We start from the raw sequence: 18,065 nt of genomic DNA on the forward strand, positions 1-18,065 counted from the left end.
CAAAGCAAGCCCGGAGTTCCCGCCAAACAGTGCTGAGGGGCGGGCGGGGCGGAGCGGCACCACCGCCACCTCCTCCCCTGCCCGGCCCCTTCCCTTTCCCCTCCCTTTCCTCTTCCAGTCCCGGGGGTCTCAGCGGCACCGCCTCCGCAGTCGCCCGCCCACTGTGGGCCTGCAGGGAGCTGCTCCCCCTCAGGGAGGGCTGGCCCGAGGCAGTGCCCCGAACCATACCGACTCCTTTAGGTTGGATTTTAGGAAGGGTTTCTTTACAGAAAGGTTGATCTCATATCAGAATGGGCTGCCCTGAGAGGTGGTGGAGCCACCATCCCTGGAGCTGTTTGAGGAAAGACGTGGTGGCATGTAGTGCCATGTTCTAGCAGACAGGGTGGTGTTCCGTCCAAGGTTGCACCCAGTGAGCTCAGAGGAGCTTAAGTCTTTTTGTACTTGATTGACTGTGTGATTCTGTGACTTTTCTGCTCTAGTGGCGCCATAAGATTCATCCCATGCTGGAGTGTGCTGTTGACATTTGTCATCTTTCTCCCTCTCTCTGCAGCCTCAGGCACCCCCTTTCGGAGCTGAACAAGACCAAAGCCTTCAGCTGGGCCTGGCAGGCTGCACACATCTGGCACTGGATCCCCCCAGCCGGGATATCCCAAAAAAGCCCCTGTGGCAGCCTCCCTTGTCTCCTCTGCTGTGGTGGCCCTGCAGTGCCATGCCCCATGCACAGCTCACCTTCCACATCCAGCAGTGTCACCCTGAGCTGAGCTTCCAAAAGCAGGTTCCTTTCATGCCATGCCATCAGCTTCCTGCTTCACATTTTATTGGTACGTTTGCTGCTCACTAAGGGTAGTCCTCGTCGCTTGGGTTTATCGTGTCTCATCATGTTCATCTCAGCTTCTCCCATGTCCCAGTGTAATTTTGCATCCCAACCCGTGTCTGATTGCAACTGTTCCCAACATGGTGTCCTCTGAAAATTTTCTACATATAATCTCTGCTAGTCAGAAAATACTGATTCTTCTCTGAATATTTAATCATTAGTATCTCTTGGAAGTCAAGAATTTCCTGAGAGTCACTTATCTCTGAGATAAAGCCCAGCTTTCTGACAAGTGATATGTTTATGTTATGATTGATAATCTCTCATGATTAGGAGCCTGAAATACAGGTTTATATGAGGGAAGCTAAGGACCACAGAGGACTGTGGATTAGAAAATGCTACTTTTCTTTGCAGCATGCAGAAAATAATCTTTTCCACTAATTAAAAGAGTGAAATAGCTTTTTTCTTGTATAGATTTGTATACTTAACATGTATGTAAAGAAATAAAGGAAAACATAAAGTGTAAGTGGGGTGTGGATGTTTTTCTCTGCTCATATCTGATAAAGATGTTTTTGTACACTTTGAAATTAGCATACTTCATTTAGCAGAGCTACAGTTAGAAATGGTGCGTGTACCAGTGTGCAAAACACGCTTATAAAAACTTTGCATGGCAAATGATACCAAATCACCTAGAGCTCTGCTTCTAGCTGAGAGATATATCAGTTCTAGAACTTTATTGTAATTTACAAAGACCATTGAAAACTGATGTGTATAATTTAGGGAGAAACAAGCTTCTTTACTGATAAAGGCTTTTAATTAATTAAGAAATAAACTCCAGAGGCAGACTACTGTTTGTAAGAAATGCCAAAGGCAGAAGGCTTACTCATTAGTGCATATTCAGATAAGTCATTTAATGTACACAATAAGCATCAAAAGCAACTGGAAGGAAAAATTGAATATTTTCATTGCAAAATAATATGCTACATGCAGATGGAAATCTGGTTGATTCAGACTTAGCTGAATGTGCAACATCTGTAGGGATCAGTCTTGAAAAGGCTTGAGAATGTGCTTGAATGTAAGTATGCAAATAGAAATTACTTTTATGCTTACAGCTGATTATGTCCTTAAATCTTTGCATAACCAGAGCCATGACTTGTTATCAAAGATTACCTTACTGACAACATAAATAACATTTTATTTAAATAAACTAATACTGAAATGGATTTGGTTTGGGGTTTGAGTTTAAAGATTTCTACAGACTTTGGTTGATAGCTTATATGTCACAGTATTTACTAAGCAACATTTTATTTATATGCAACTATTTTAACCATAGAAATTTAACAGTTAGCTATGTTGAGCATAGGGGTAGTTCAACTAAGGAGCATATACTTTATTTCAGGAAGAAAGAATTCACACTTCTTTCCTAGGAGAAAAAAAAAAAAAAGATTATACATTTTGGTTTTGAATGGAGAAAAATATGTTAGAAAAGTAAGTATATGTGGAATGTAGCAGTGTCCTGCTACAGAAACATGCATAACATAAAAACCAGACAGAAACTTTTCTTTTTCTCTCCCTTTCTGTTCTCACAGATCTACCCAGTTTTCTTGTAGAATTTTAACTCTTTTTTTATCCATTGCATTTTCATCTACTCTAAGCCTTGTGCAAACTGAATGGTGGTGTGATTTTGAAATCAACACTGCTTACTTTTCCCAGGTATTAAATGGGTATACAAGATATGCCCACAGGAAAATCAGACTAAGATTCAGGCTAAAAATCATCATCAAACTACAGAAATAATTATTGCTATCATCAGGCCCTGAAGATTAGTATTCCATAATCTGAAAGAGTATTTATCATTTATATTTACAACTGCATATAAATTACAGAGAATTTTGAATAAAAATTGTAAAGAAAGTGTTGGAGCATTTTATTCTGGATGTTTATAAATATCAACATGTAATTTCACCAACATTTACCTAAACAAAGTACATGGTTTATTCTGTAAATTCTGCAGCCCACCTCAGCCTCTCTGGTGGGTGTGGTTTCTTTCATCTGCTCAAAAAGTGTGCCTCTGACCTCAAAAGAATAAGCAGATTTAATACAAAATGCTGAAATCTTCTTCATCTACTTTGTTAACACTGAATGCTCTTTCCCTGCCTCCTGAGACTTTTCCTTGTGTGCAGGTCATGCTTCAGTTGCTCAGTTGAGGAAATCAGCTATGACCTAAAGAGAAACTGTTCAAATCTGGTCCTTCTCCGAAGATTTGGGGACCCTGCAGTGATTTGCCTAAAAGTCTCATGTGTCTTGTGGCTCTGTTCCCCTGGAAGAGACAACTCTGAGAGTCAGAGGCCACTAAAGCTGTGCATCCCAGAGTCCCCTTGGAAGGGAAACACAGGGAAGGGTGGTTTACAAGTTTCACAGTAGTGTGATGCCACCAAAAACCATTCAATCTTTCCTGGAAATTCCCTGTGGGATTAGAGAATATGAAGCATTTGTTCTCCCTGCCTCTCTGCCTGGCTTTTCCTTCCTCTTCTTGAAATGTCTTAAACAAGAAGAGAGCCCTCCTGTGTGTCCTTTTTACAAAAATGGTTGAAGCCCATGAGCAGGATCTTTCTGTGCATGATCCTGTAAGTAGAACTGCAGCCTCTATTAATAAACACTGTTAATCTGAGCAGTGTGCTGCTAATGCAGAAATATTATGGCAAGACAGCTCTTCCAAGTCCTGGTGGTGATTCTCACTTTTCCCTCCTTTATCATCAAAAATAATATGAGGATGCTCTCAAACACTACTGAAAATTTAAAAAAAAAATCCAAAAAACATAATGAATAGTGGTAATTCCAGTCCATTCATGATGAATGAGCACAAAGACATGGTTTTCAATGCCAAGACACTGGACTGTGGTTATGAGGCAATTCTTTTGTGAAGAAATATTTATTATCACATTACCTCATCCCAGCTGTTACTTAAAGATTGGGGGTTTCACAGACATATAAGTCAAATCATTTAATATCATCGTGCCTGTGTTTTGCAGGCAAGAACATTGAGTATTTGTTTGTGTTTTCCATAATGCTTGTGTTTTACTCAATGTGTCCTTTCTGAGAAGGCAGTCTTGTATACACCATGAATGAATCTTGTTCCAACTAAAGTTTATTGCGATGTAAACACCTCTTACAAAGAAGTGTGTTCTCTGTGAAAGCAGAAAGAATGAACTTACCACTTAAAAATTCTGCTTATACAATTGGAGTGCTTTCCCAGCTATGTATTCGATGAACTCAGGACTCTTGGGATCTAAGTTGGGAGGAACTTTAATGGTGAAAGTAGGTGAAGTCAGAACATTCACATCTACCACAGTTTCGTCTTTACTGGAGGGATCCCCAGGTACCACCTAGAAGAGATCAGTACTTTAGACACCACAAACTGCTGTGTGCTTTCAGTTTTGTTTATACCTGCTGTGCCCACTCTCTTTAACAGGGAAAAATTAAATAGGGGAATATTTTAGACTTGCCTACTTTCTTTAAATTGCTTTCTTCTCAAAAGACAGTGGGTGTCTGAATTCATGTAGGTGGTGGAAAGAGCTGACATGGCACCACCAAGACCATATTAAAGAATGGCATGTTAATATTTATATCATAAGCTACATCTATAAAGAGCTTCTATTCTCCTAATGAAAACTTCTGAGCTGTCCCACTAAGTTCAATACAACATTTGTGTGATTGAATTTATTCATTCCTGTGTGTTTTTCTAAATCAGACTTAGTTCTGTAGCTTTATTTTCCTAGAACAGATATCTCAGACTCAGTTGGGAAAATGTGCCTGTCTCCTGTTCCTATTTTGTGCTTTTTTTTGGTGAATTGTACCACTATTTTGTATAAAGTTCTGATAGTAATAGTAGTAATTCACTATATATAAGTGGATTTCTGAGTTAGAAGAGAGAAAAAGATTTGTCCCTTGCCCAGGAAAATGGATTGAATTTACCTTGGATGTATCTTTGTGTGTGAGACACAATTAATCATTATGTATTTACTGAAATATTGGCCAATGCTGTCAAGCATGTGCAGCTTCCACTGCAAAAATCTGTATAACATTTGCCTTCTTTGAACTTTGGAATATGTAGGTACAGACACACAGCTAGACATTCATCCATCTAATGTGGATGTGTCAGTGACTGGTGCAGTGCAGTTTATCTGTGAAGGTAATCTGAGGCCAGTCAAAGCTGCTAGTGTCAATTTACTTTTACCAGACAGTGATTCAGGTTAGCCTGTCAGCCATCCATCACACTAAAGGGATTTAGAGGAAAATAGTTTCTAATCTCAGGAGTTTCAGCTCATTGAGGGATTACCAAGCACACACAAATTCAAGATGAGTAGGAAAGTCATGTTGTAAAGCTAAACATTACACATGTATGAACATCCAGAGCCCTCAGGAATGTAAACATGAGCAAAAGGCAGTTTAAAGGCAGCAATAGCTCCCTTCAGAAGACAACCCTTACCTTAACTACGTTGAAAATGTTTTCTGGTCCAATGGTCATGTTGGACAGCTCAGACACCCACCCAAACCTTTCCTTCATTTTGTTCAGCAAGTAGGAAGTGTCCTCCGTGTGATGCCGAACGACCTGGAGAATCTGCTCGTACTGCTCCCCTGAGAGATTAACCAGCTTAAAGGCTTCATCAAACTTTATGTGCAGCTCAGGAACGTTTGGGCAATCTGTTAGGAAAGACAGTGTTATGTCTTGTTCTTTGTCTTTTCTGTCTGAAGAAATGAAAACTGTAAAAAAGCCTAGCAAGGGGGCATGGTTTGGATGGGTCTTTAAATAATGCTGAAAAAAAGGAGAATAATTTTTGCTTATTGATTATGGTAGATTTAGTTTAGACTCAATGACTAAATGAATGCATTATGCCATTTATTGTATCAAAGTCATTTAGCAAGTTTATATCATATAATACATAAGGTTTGTATAATATTTCATGACAATAGATTTTTTGTTAATGCTAAATAAGATCTGGTAAATTTTACATATAGAAATTTCATAGTCTTCTTATAGGTTATGGGTTCTTTTATTGGCTCACATTCCATTATGAATCTATCCCAGGTATATAGACTCCAAGGCAGGGGCTGAGGAAGCCAAGTTCCTTCCACTGTAAAAGAAGTTTTAAATCCACATGAGGAACCTTAATCTGTCTAGGTCTGTGGCACCTGATGAGTTCAGAGGCAATTGGCTGATGTAGCCACTCTCCATGATATTTGAAAAGTCATGGAAGAGAAGGGAGTCTCTGGTGATGAGGAAAATGGAAATATTTCACTGATGTTTTTGAAAAAGGATTGTAAGAAGGACCCCAAGGACTACCACTCTGTCAGCCTCATCCCTGTGCCTGGAAAAATTGTGGAACAGACCTTCAAGAAGCTCTGCTTAGGCACATGGAAGATAGGGAAGTGATTCAGGACAGCCAGCAGAGCTCCAGCAAGGGCAAGTCCAGCCTGACCAGTCAGTGGCCTCCTATAATGGAGTGATTCCATCACTGGACAAGGAAAGGGTGGGAAAAGTCATTTATCTGTGCTTCTGTAAGGCCATTGACACAGTCCCCCACAACATCCTTCTTTCTCCCTAAACTGGAGACATAAGGATTTGATGGGTGGAATGTTTGGTGGATGAGGAATTGTATGGATGGTCATACCCAGAGGGTGGTGGTCAATGTCTTCATGCCCAGATAGACATCATGGACAGTTTGGTGTCCCTTAGGAGCCCGTACTGGGACCAGTACTGTTTAAGGTCTTCATCAGTGACAGGGGGATCGAGGGGAAGCCTGCAAACTTGGCAGGTTCACAGATGACACCAAGCTGAGTGGTGTGGTTGACACACCCAGGGGATGGGATGGGATGCCACGCAGAGGGACCTGGACAAGCTCATGAAGTAGGCCCAGGTGAACCTCATGAAGTTCAGCAAGGCCAAGTGCAAGGCGCTGCACCTGGGTCGTGGCAACTCCTGCTATCAACACAGGCTGGAAGATGAACAGACTGAGAGCAGCCCTACCAAGAAGGACTTGGGGGTGCTGGTGGATGAGAAGCTGGACATGAACTGGCCATGTGCGCTCACAGCCCAGAAAGCCAAATACATCCTGGGCTGCATCAAAAGAATCATGGCCAGCAGGTTGAGGGAGGTGATTTTGCCCCCCTACTCTTCTCTCATAAGACCCCTGAAGTACTTCATCCAGGTGTGGATCCCTGTATTGGTTTGGCACATCCTGGTTCTAGGTAGCAGGGGGGCCACAAAGATGGCTCCTGTGGGAAGCTGCTGGAAGCTTCCACCAGGTCTGGCAGATCCAGAGTTGATGGCTGTGAAGATGGCCAAAAGCGGGTCAATGAGAGAGGTTGTTAACACCTCTGTGATAACATATTCAAGAAGAAAAACAAAGTCATGGGGTTTTGCTTCTAGTCAGAGAAGAGGAGGAGGTGAGAATATGTGAGGGAAACAACATGGAGACACCATGTGGATGGAGAAGGAGGGGAGGAGCTGCTCCAGGCACCAGAGCTGAGATTCCTCTGCAGGCCGTGGTGAGACCATGGTGAGGCAGCTGTGCCCCTACAGAGATCCACCCACAGCCCATGGGGATCCATGGGGGATGCAGAGATCCACCCACAGCCCGTGGGGATCCACAGAGGATGCAGAGATCCACCCACAGGCCGTGGGGATCCATGGGGGATGCAGAGATCCACCCACAGCCCATGGGGATCCATGGGGGATGCAGAGATCCACCCACAGCCCATGGGGATCCATGGGGGATGCAGAGATCCACCCTCAGCCCATGGGGATCCATGGGGGATGCAGAGATCCACCCTCAGCCCATGGGGATCCATGGGGGATGCAGAGGTCCACCCTCAGCCCATGCGGATCCACAGGCGATGCAGGAATCCTCCCACAGCCCGTGGGGGAGGTGCCCATGCTGGAGCAGGTGGATGCCTGGAGGAGGCTGTGATCCAGTGGGATATCCGGTGGAGAGAGGCTGGAGCGGCCTGTCCTTGGAGGACCCCGTGGGAAGAGAGCCATGCAGTTTTGGGAGGACTGTATGCCCATGAAGGGAGTTCATGTTGCAGCAGCTGCAGTACGGCTGCTGCTTGTGAGAGTGGACCCACACCAGAGAAGTCCACCAAAAACTGTCTGCCATGGGAGGGACCTCACAAGCTCACAGGGGAAGGACTCCTCTACCAGAGAAGGAAAATCCCAGTGATGAACTGACCAAACCCCCGTGCCCTGCACTGTTGGTGGGAAGGAAAGAGGGGCTGGGGGGAGAAGGTGTTTTAAGGGCTTATTTTACTTCTCATTACCCTCCTCTGGTTCTGTTAGTAATGAATTTCACTTTGTAACAAAATCTGAGCCTTTTTTGCCCTTGAAGTTTTTTCTCCCAGTCCTTATCTCACTCATGAAGCCTTCATTAATTTTTTTCTTTTTCCTCCTTTGCCCAGCCGTGGCAGGGGAGGGTGAGCGAGCAACTCTCATGGATGCCTGGCATTGGGCCAGTGTCAAACCACAGCAGCTTCTCAGCACAGAATGCATGGACCTGTTGGAGCAAGTCCAGAGGAGAGCCACAAAAGCTGTTAGAGGCTGGGAGCACCTCTCCTATTTATTAGGATGGGCTGAGAGAGCTGGGGTTATTCAGCCTGGAGAAGAGAAGACCCTGGGGACACTTATTGTGGCCTTTGAATATAATCTGTGACCATCAGCTACTGAAGGGTGCCTGTAAGAAAGATGGGGACAAGAGGTAATGATTTTGAATTGAAAGTGGGTGGATTTAGATTACATGTAAGCAAGAAGTTTTTTCAATAAGGGTGGTGAAACAATGAAACAAGTCGCCCAGAGAGCAGGTAGATGTCCCATCCCTGGAAACATTCAAGGTCACGTTGTGTGGGGCTCTGAGCAACATGATCTAGATGAAGATGTACCTGCTGATTTCTAGGGGGTTGGTCATCTAGACCAAGGTCCCTTTAACCCCACATTATTATATGATTCTATGATAGAGGTTATAACAAGAAAGCCTGTATTCTTGTTGAGTGTTAAGACCTAATATTTATCTTACAATAGCTAGACTAGCTATTGTAGACTAGCACCATCTGCCACAAATTCAGAACTGAAAATTGCTGGTATTTTCTTTACTAAAATATGGATTTAAGCAAGAAAAATTTCTATGCAATAATTTCTCTGTAAAAATTAATTTTCTGTTCTGTCAAATTGGATTATCAAGGAGTAATTCTGTCAAATTGGATTATCAAGGGGTTCCAGCTGATGGTACAGTAACAAACTGTTATCCTTAGTACATGGGTGTAGATAAAAAGATAAGTGGTCAGATATTCTTTTAAAAGTGTTTCATTGTTCATTAATGTTTGCCCCACTGGAGATATTCTGAAGACATTTAGATTTAAGCATTAGGTTTAGTGCTTAAATGCTCTTAGATTTTAAGATTGAAATAATTCTGGAAGGACAGGTATGTTATGCTGCAGTGGGAGTCCTGACTGGCAGTTCTGGGTGATCAGTCTGAAGGTTTTTCAGGTGCCCATGGACGGTGCTGACAGAGCTCTGCCATCTCCTTATTTACTGACATGAAGTCCCCTTTTTGTCCTTCATGTCAGTTCTATCTGCAGACAGAGTTCAACAAAAAGTAATTACAGGCTCTTCAGCGCTTGCTTTCATTGCAAGGAGCTGAATGATACCTGAGGTTACACCTGCTTGTCAGCAGGAGAGGCGACTGTCGGGAGTTTGAGCTTCTCCTCACTTTCTGCTCAGCACTGCTGCACCCAGGCAGGATCGACTGCTGCCTGACATCTTGCTTCTCTGCAGGATTGCAGCTCTAACAAAACACCTATATATTCTGTTACAGGCTGTGGGACGTCTCTTTGGAGCGCCAGCGGTGTGTTAAGAACTGAGCTATACTGACACTCTGTGGAGACAGCGGGGAAAGCTAATTGAAATAATCTGGAATGAGGAGGAATGGTTACTGTAGCCGTGGTTACAGTAAAAACTCAGTGACTGTGTTAAATGTTAATTCCAGTAGATAATTAACACCTCAAAATCTATAAACCAGTAATCAATTCATTACAGAGAGAAAAAGGGAAAAAAAAAAAAAAAAAAAGGAGAATATTTATTTACCATGCAAGAGATTGTCTTGACATTTCTGGCATCTCTCATGGAACTGCGGGCATCCGGAGGAGTTCTCCCGGAGCTCCCTGCACTGAAGTCTCTGGCGCCCTGACACAATTTTTGAAAACATGCCACTTCTTTCAGGATCTAGAATGAAGTCATAGTATTTTTAGACTGCTGTTAAACTTAGAGTCTTTATAAGTATGCATTCATTACCGAGCCTGAGTGCTAGAATATAATTTCTTGTCCTTAATCCAAAGTATTTTTCATAAATCCCCTTCCTTACCTCTCGACCTCCCCTCCACTCCAAAAAAGTAAAAGGAATAAATTATTAAAAAGTAGAAGTCAAGAGAAGATTCAAATAATATTTTCTTTCAAGGAATTCTTGCTGTAGTATATTCCTTTATAAAGACTTAGGAGTGTATTCCCCAGACATAACCAAAAAATTGCTAATATTATTGCACATTATTTCTACAACATGTGAGTTCTGGTAAGATCTTTTTGACCCTTAGAAGTCAAGATGTTTCATAATCCCATACAGTTACATGAGAACACAGTACCAAGTCTGTTTCTCAGGTAACAGGGCTTATGATATAGGGAAAAATTTAAAAACACTGTTCAAGAGTCACTTAACTTTGTATTTCCTGATGATCACGTAATGTTCATGTCACCTGCCACTCAGAGTTATGGCATGTGCTCACTGTGATTTCCCTGTAGACAAGGACCAGCATGTATTTGTCCTGTTTGCAATAGTCAAATATTAGGCTTATTTGTATTCTAAAAGCCAGCCATGGTCATTTTCCTTCACTGAGTGTCATCACCAATGGTATGCCCAGAATTTTCTGGTCACTGGAAAACCTGATGTCTGGTCTTTGATTAGCTGGTATTTGATTGTCAGATTACATTGCTGCTGTAGCCTGAAACAGCACTTGCAGCTGTCAAACTGAAGTTAGCATCATTTGGCAAGGGCAGGGATATGCCTTGACATCTCACAACATTACCCTAATTTTTTAGAATTGGTGACCATTAAGAGATAATAAAAATCATATCCTGACAAATGCTGAGATTAAATCTGTCAGTCAGCCTTATGAAAAACTGCATGCACCCTGAATTTAAGTGCTCCTGAGGAGCACTTAAAGAATTGCCATGAAAATCAGGCTGCGTAGGACCCCTAAGCCCCCCTGCAACATTTCTCTGAGATTTCTAGGCGACTTCTATTTGTTCATTTAACTGATAGCTACCCTTGACCCACAGCCTCCAGAGTTTCCTTATGTATCTCACACTCATACTGGAAACTGAGTAATTCGCTGTAGTTTAGCCATCCCAAAGGGGTTGATGTCATTGACAGAGCAGTCAATTTTCATCTTCTAACACTTGCCTTTGGTTTGTTCTGGCACATCTCTTCTGTAATCTCTGTATTCATCAAACACATCAGTGATCACCTCGCTGACACCTTCGAACACTGTCCTGCTGAAATCAAAAACTGTCTGTAAGAAGCCAGGCACGCCCCAGCCTCTCTGGGAGCCTTCAATTCTGGTGGTGACCTCAGGTAAAGCTGGCATACTGGGGGACTCACTCATCTCCAGGTCAGACATGAAATAAGTCTGAAAAGACTGGTCAAATTCTTTTTGCATGTGCTTGAAAAAAATGAAACTTCTGTCAAATATTGAGCCCACATCCGATAAAAGCTGGCTAAATAAATCTTCCATCTTTACTAGCTGGGTGTCCTCTTTCTCAGGCTTTTCATTAGATTGGATGTCTCTTCCTTGCTCCTCATGAAAAGTAAATATGAGTGGAGGTATTTTCCTCAAAAAATCTTCAACCTGTGTGTAAGAAAGAGAGAGATCAGAAGAGAAAAGTTACTGGTTTCTCATGTCTCAGATAAGTGTCTCTAATTTTTCTCTTTCAAATACTCAAAGAAACAATGCCCTCTTCATAACTGCCAACACAGCATATTCTCTGAAATAATTTAAGACAGTAGACCCCAAAGAGAAGTGCATTCAATCTAAATCATTAATTTCAAATCAGATCTGGAGTAAAACTTCTGCCAGTTACCCTTTAATCTGTGGGAGCTCAAAGTTATTGTCAGCATTTGGGTTTCTTCCAACAGACAGCTTGGGCTTTATGTTATGAAGATGTGAGATGCATTTCTGTCTGCTTTATGTGCAGTGTAGCGAGCAGAAGGTTCTCACCTTGATTTGTAAAAAGCCTGTCCTCTCTCACCATTGGGCAAATCCTCATGTCCTTGTGTGAATGGAAACCAGCACAATCAATAAAGCAGTGGCTGTGAGTCCATGGTTTTATCGTGTAAGAGGCCAAGTGTCAATTCTGCTGTCACAGAGTTCCAGTTCCTGGCCCTCAGCCACTGATTCTCTGCTCCCCACTCTGAGGCACTACTTTGGCCTGAGCCGATGGAGTGGCTTTTTGAGCCACACTCCATGGCATTAGAAAATGGGTAAGGGTTAAGAAGCACCTTGCTAAAACACACATATATAGATATAGATAGATATCTATAGACAGATATACATAAAGACATCTAAATATATTAATTATAAATGTGGGAATGTGTCCAATTATGTCAAATGCCCACGTTTACCGAGGAAACCATTGGCCGCGGCAACGACATCCAGCTATGGACAACACAGGACAAACTGGACCAGGGACATGAGCTTTTTTTTATTTTCAGCACATCAGTCTCAGGACATTGTTAGACAATGGACACAGGATGTTAACAGCTCGCTGATCCACAGGGAATGCCAAGGAGGTGGGGCATTACAGCATAGCATAAAACCATCTCAGCCTAGATTTCAGCCAGTCATACATAGAACAACACATATTGACAAGCATTCTATCCAATCTTATAAAACACACGTAATGGTAGTTAAAACAAAGACTGGTTCATAAGAGACAAAGAACAGAGCTCTATTCATGCTAACCTTCTAAAGATATACATTAAATAACCTTGTTGCCATCCTTAAGCTAGTTCTACAGAGGCCTATTGTTATTTGTCACGTATGCTCTACTGCTTAGAAAACTTTTTTGCTGTATTTGCAATGCTATCAAACCTTCTGTCTGAGGCCTATTCTTTTTTAACCATTTCCTAAAAACCCTCTAACTTTATGAACTCCAGCAATAAAAAACTAAAAACAAATCTTCAGCTTGATCTGACCACTAGTGCAGCTTAGAGGGTAGGTGAAGTGTGAAACAGCACTGCAGGAACAGCCTAAGCAAGTATTGCTCCTGCTGTCTGTGTGTCCTCAGCTACAGCTACAATTTTTTCTTTTCTTTCTTTTTTTTTTTTTTTAATAACTTTGGTTATAACACAGCTCTTACTTTGAATGCTTCAAGTAAACCAAATAACTGATGAGGGATGTGTCCAAGAGGGTCAAAGATGGGGACAATGCAGTGTATAACTTTTACTGCAGTAATTGCAGCATCTACAGACTCTTGAAAACCCAAAACATTTATATGAGCCACCCATAAGTGATACCTAAAAAGCTAAAAATATCACAAATAGTTTTAAATTTAGTATCTCCCACATTTTAACATGAATTATTTTAAGAATATGCACAAATATTAAACACCTCTGCTGTAAACCCTGCCTGAAACACCACATTTAATGTTTAAGTTATTGTATTTTTCAGTACACAGGAGGGGTGAAAGATAGAGAATCTGGCTGACATTTTAGTAGCAGCAATTACAGTTCTGCTTCAGAAGTTTGTTGCGCCTAATGTGTATGCCCAAACAAAAAATGTGATTACAATTGTTAAATTTTGTAGTAATAATGGTCCAGACAGGAAACCATATTTTCTTTCTAGTAGAATTAGGGGAATCTCCTTTGCTGACAGGCTCCTTTATTACAAGAGGTTAAGCATTTTAAAGTTTTGTTTGTTACTTAAAGAGTTTATTTAAGAAAAATATAGGAAAGAATGGTGTAATAATTAGGTGATTTTTTTTACCCCATGTAGTTTTGCTAACTACATCTACGCTTTTAACTTTGCTGATTTTTCAGACGGACCATAAAGAATATATGTGGTATTTTTCACAAACAGTGTTCAAGCATCTTAGTGCAAGTCCCACTGTGAGAGAAAACATGTTATATCTGGAATGAGTCTGTTGGAGTTAGGGGAGTCATCAGTTTCCATGGAATCTTGCCAGGGTGCAACTGAACTCATTTTGGCTCAGCATTCCATGACCCATAATCACATGTAATCTCTACCATATAACTTCATACTTCCAGACTCTCCAAATGAAATTAATTTTAGTAAGCTGATATAACTGGCAGACCTAGGTATTGAGAAATAAGATGTGCTGTCTCTTTGGATGAACTCAAGAGTATTCTCCAGATGCAAAGTTTCCTCCTACCTTTCTCTTAAAGGTTGACACACCACGTTTGCAAGTTGTATAATACCTCATGCAGGTACTTTCTAAACAAGATTCACATTCATCCCATAGATTTTTCAAGGATACTTGACATTGTCTTTCCTCTTCTTCCAGTCTTGCCTTTACTTCATCCATAAGTCGCAAGGCTTGCTAAGTAAGGAAAAAGATCCAGTTGAGGGCCATTTTCAGATTAGCATTCTAAGTACTTACCCCAGTGTTCATCACTCATTTTGGCTATTTATGGCTCCTTTTTTTGCTAATCCCTAACCACTCGGCTAGGTTGCCTTCTCAGCTGCAGTTACATATGGAAGGAACTGAAAATTGAAAACCTTTTCTTTATGGGATTTTTCTGATGTTGTTCTCTCAGGGGACACAGCCTACAGAAACAAATGGATTGCTACAGACTACCAGGATTTTTGATGTTAAGAAAAAAACTCAACACATCATTCTGTGTAAGAATTCAGCCTCCCCCATGGTCATGTGTTCAACTCGTGTTATTTTTGCTCCATATCATCTGAACAGTACTCATCTGTCCCACAAATAGTCCTTTCCTGTTGCCTTTCTCTACCTTTAAGGGATTGATATTTCATGAGGGTAGGTCCTTGCCATAAAGTCTGTCTAATGCAGAAATATATAAAAGTTTAGCATCTCTGCTGCTTGTGAGTATGCTAATCAAAAGGGGAATTTTTCCTGCTCTTGTGGAAGTGTGAGGCACTCCTTCCATACTGAAGGGCAACAAGATGCATTTCACAACGCTGCTTCTATTTGCTTCATCAGTTAGGGCACAAAGCTGAGCAGATAAGAAGCAGCATTTTTGGATATAGGCTTGACAATGGAAAGAGCAAAGTTCTTCCCATTGAAGTAGGTTACACATCATCAATTTCTTTCTCCAATTGCAACATATTTCAATAGTTTTTGTTTCCAAACAATGTTCCAAGCTATCTCTAAGTATGACAGAAACCTTTTAATTGATGGGGCTTATTCCTTTTTGTCAGCATTCCAATAGGGAAGAGACTCACATAAAAGAAAACTTCCGTCAGAATGTGCTTGATGGAGACAGTAACTGCAATTTTCGTAATCTATGTTCAGTTATTTTCTGATCTTTCTAATACATTTATTCAGTGTTTTATGAACTCTCACTGTGGATGTGAGTCCTGTGTAAATGAAATCATCCAGTAAGATCTAACAAGTGTTGAGTGTGGGAGTACACTGGTGTTCCTTAAGATGTTAGAAAGATACCAGGTACTTTTTTAGTTTTAACTAACTACCAGATGTTGGGCCAGGAGAGAATTTTCCTTCAACTTTGTTGAAACAAAGTTAGGATATTTGTGTTTTTTTAAATATAGAGTAAACCTCTATTTCTTCAGATCATCTGAGCATATGGCTCTGAGCCTAGGCATTGCACTAAGACATTGGAAATTTCCCTGATTCATTGTACTTTCTTTAGAGCACATTATCATTTGTGGCTTTGATGTTCTCCTGCAGGTCTGAGGTTTGCAAAGCAAGCTGGAGAACATCTTGTGGCCCCAGGAGTATAGAGACATGGAGGGCAGAGCTGCTGGACCTTCTGCACAGAACACTGTTCTACAGTGGCCTGCAGTTGCCTTGGTGTGAATTCAGTGAGGCAGGGGTTTTTAGAAACAAGCAGTATGTGCAATTTTCCTCTGCTAGTGAAACAAAGGGCCAGAATCAGGTTTTCTCTCAATTCCATGACTGCATGAAAATATGTACACTGCTTTGGTTTGGTTTACATTCTTCCCAGAATAAACATAAAACCCCCACAGATGCATTTATGTTACCTGTTTTTCTTCACTGCTCTTCTTCAAGGTTTTCATCAGATCTATGTGCTTATCTTCGTTTCTTTCCATCATAATTTTCATCTGCTTAATACCAATCAAAGCTTTCTTTACCTCTTCATCTACATACTTCTCTCCAACTTCAGATAATTCTAAAAAAAGCCAAATTATCCAGTTACTTAATCAGATTTTAACACTATTGCAAATTGTCATGCACTGATGATGGAGAATGAAATAGCTCTGTGTTTCCCTACAGTGGCAGAGCCAAATCTGAGATAGCGAATGCTGAATGACACTGAGCCAAGACAATTTCCATCAGATAAGAATCTGGCCCAGAGCTTTTGCAAGGATGAGCTGTATGTTACTCAAAAGATACATTCAACTGTCCCACTGCTGAATACTGAATCCCAGAGCAATTGGGGCTGGTACCTTTGGAGATCATTGAGTCTGCCCCCTCCATTCAAAGCATGGTCAACTACATCAGGTTGCACAGGACATCATCAACCTGGGTTTTGAATATCTCCTAGGATCACTCATCTGTTTTCTAATGGCATAACCTTTATATTTATCTTTGATCTGGTAGAAGCCTGTGACAGCTTCCCTCTACATTTCGAAAATGTCGATTACAAGTGCCTTCAACCTGTTTTCATAAAAATACAATTTGTAGACTTCCTGTGAAGTAATGAGCATAGAGTTTTGGTGAAAACCTGGGCTGGCCCATGCATTGCACCTTGAAGCTCTGCATGATTGCCTATCCTTTATCTGCATTTGTTTTCTTTGTGGAAATACCCTGAATATCACTGAAACTTTAGAAAACAGTAAAACCATCTCACCTTGAGACTGCCAAAAACACATTGATCACTTCTTCCTTTGTGTTTTTCTTCCTCATCTCAAACTTTCTGTTTGTTTATTACAAAAATCCTGTCAACATAGACTGAAGCACAGCATTGTTTAATGGCTGATCCTCTTTCTTTCCACAAAATAAATCCATGCTTAGAAGTATGTGTGTGTGTGCAGAATAGCTGGTATTTTCTAAATTAAGTAATTTTTTTCAGTTGTTTGTAAAAGCCACCTTTTCAGTGAAGTATTTAAGTGTAGAGGAAATATTTTCAAAGATTATTTGAAAAAACAAAATCGTTCAAAATCTGTTGAGCCTCATTTTGGGTTTGGTTTCTATTCTGATGATCTACAAGGAACCAAATAACCTATAAAAATCCCGTAAGTACTTTTTTCTTTTGGCAGGTGATGCTTATCTGTTAATCCCTTTGCTTTCTCATCCTGCTTGTTCTTATCTTCCTAATGTGTGCGTGTAGGCATGAAATCGACTTTGTTATGTTTTCTAAGCTCCACACATGCAAGTGGCACTTGTTGATGGCAGTGAGTGTGGAAGCCAAGATGCCCTGCCCAGCTGGAGACCTGGGCCCAGGGGCTTCCAGCCCACCCTGGCAGGAAAAGCTTACGTACGCTTGAGGTTGTCCCGGAGATTCATCTCCTCCTGCTTCGTCGGTGCGCACTGGTGGCCACTCAGACACAGCACATGGATCAGAAATATCCAGGAGGACCTCATGTTCTTTCTGTTCAAAGAAAAGTTCAGTGCAGTTACGTGTAAACATTGGCAGGAAGCTCAGATGTCTAGGTATACTAAGTAAATATAAATGCTAACTATAATACTACAAATCTTATAAGATCCCGCTAATTTTGTCTCTGACGATGGTTTCTGATATGTATAGCATGCACCTAGGTGCTACTTTTGGTGAAAATACATGAGTAAGAAGCTTGACCTCCTTTGTAATTATCTATTTAGATTAATTAGATGAGTTCCACTCAGTTTGCACAGTGGTTAACAGAATCAGGACATGTATATATAAAATCAGAAGCTTATGCTGTTCAGTCTGTCCCTTTTCTTCTTTGTGAAACACACTAATTACCAATCTCATATTGTGTCCTT

The 18,065-nt window shown here is 41.1% G+C and overlaps 1 protein-coding gene across 1 annotated transcript; it reads right to left on the reverse strand.

Annotated features, from left to right (window-relative positions):
- Positions 1–4,029: 4,029 nt before the first annotated feature.
- On the reverse strand, positions 4,030–17,684 carry CLUL1 (clusterin like 1). The gene is made up of 7 exons (XM_059487278.1): positions 17,582–17,684; positions 16,121–16,269; positions 14,304–14,471; positions 11,317–11,761; positions 9,948–10,085; positions 5,301–5,515; positions 4,030–4,197 (listed from the first exon to the last, which is right to left on the reverse strand). Exons 1-7 carry the CDS (start codon positions 17,682–17,684, stop codon positions 4,030–4,032), a joined length of 1,386 nt encoding a protein of 461 aa, XP_059343261.1.
- Positions 17,685–18,065: the final 381 nt, after the last annotated feature.

Source organism: Ammospiza nelsoni, chromosome 1 (genome assembly GCF_027579445.1).
Source record: "Ammospiza nelsoni isolate bAmmNel1 chromosome 1, bAmmNel1.pri, whole genome shotgun sequence".
In the NCBI taxonomy this organism is placed as follows: Eukaryota; Metazoa; Chordata; class Aves; order Passeriformes; family Passerellidae; genus Ammospiza; species Ammospiza nelsoni.

Bases quoted from the DNA above. Each gene is read 5' to 3' on its own strand.
- CLUL1 (XM_059487278.1), bottom strand. From the start codon at position 17,684: ATGAGGTCCTCCTGGATATTTCTGATCCATGTGCTGTGTCTGAGTGGC. The intron at 16,270-17,581 runs GTACGTAAGCTT...GGCTTTTTTTAG, and splicing joins TCTCCGGGACAACCTCAAGC to AATTATCTGAAGTTGGAGAG. The intron at 5,516-9,947 runs GTAAATAAATAT...CTTTCCTAACAG, and splicing joins TCAAGACAATCTCTTGCATG to ATTGCCCAAACGTTCCTGAG.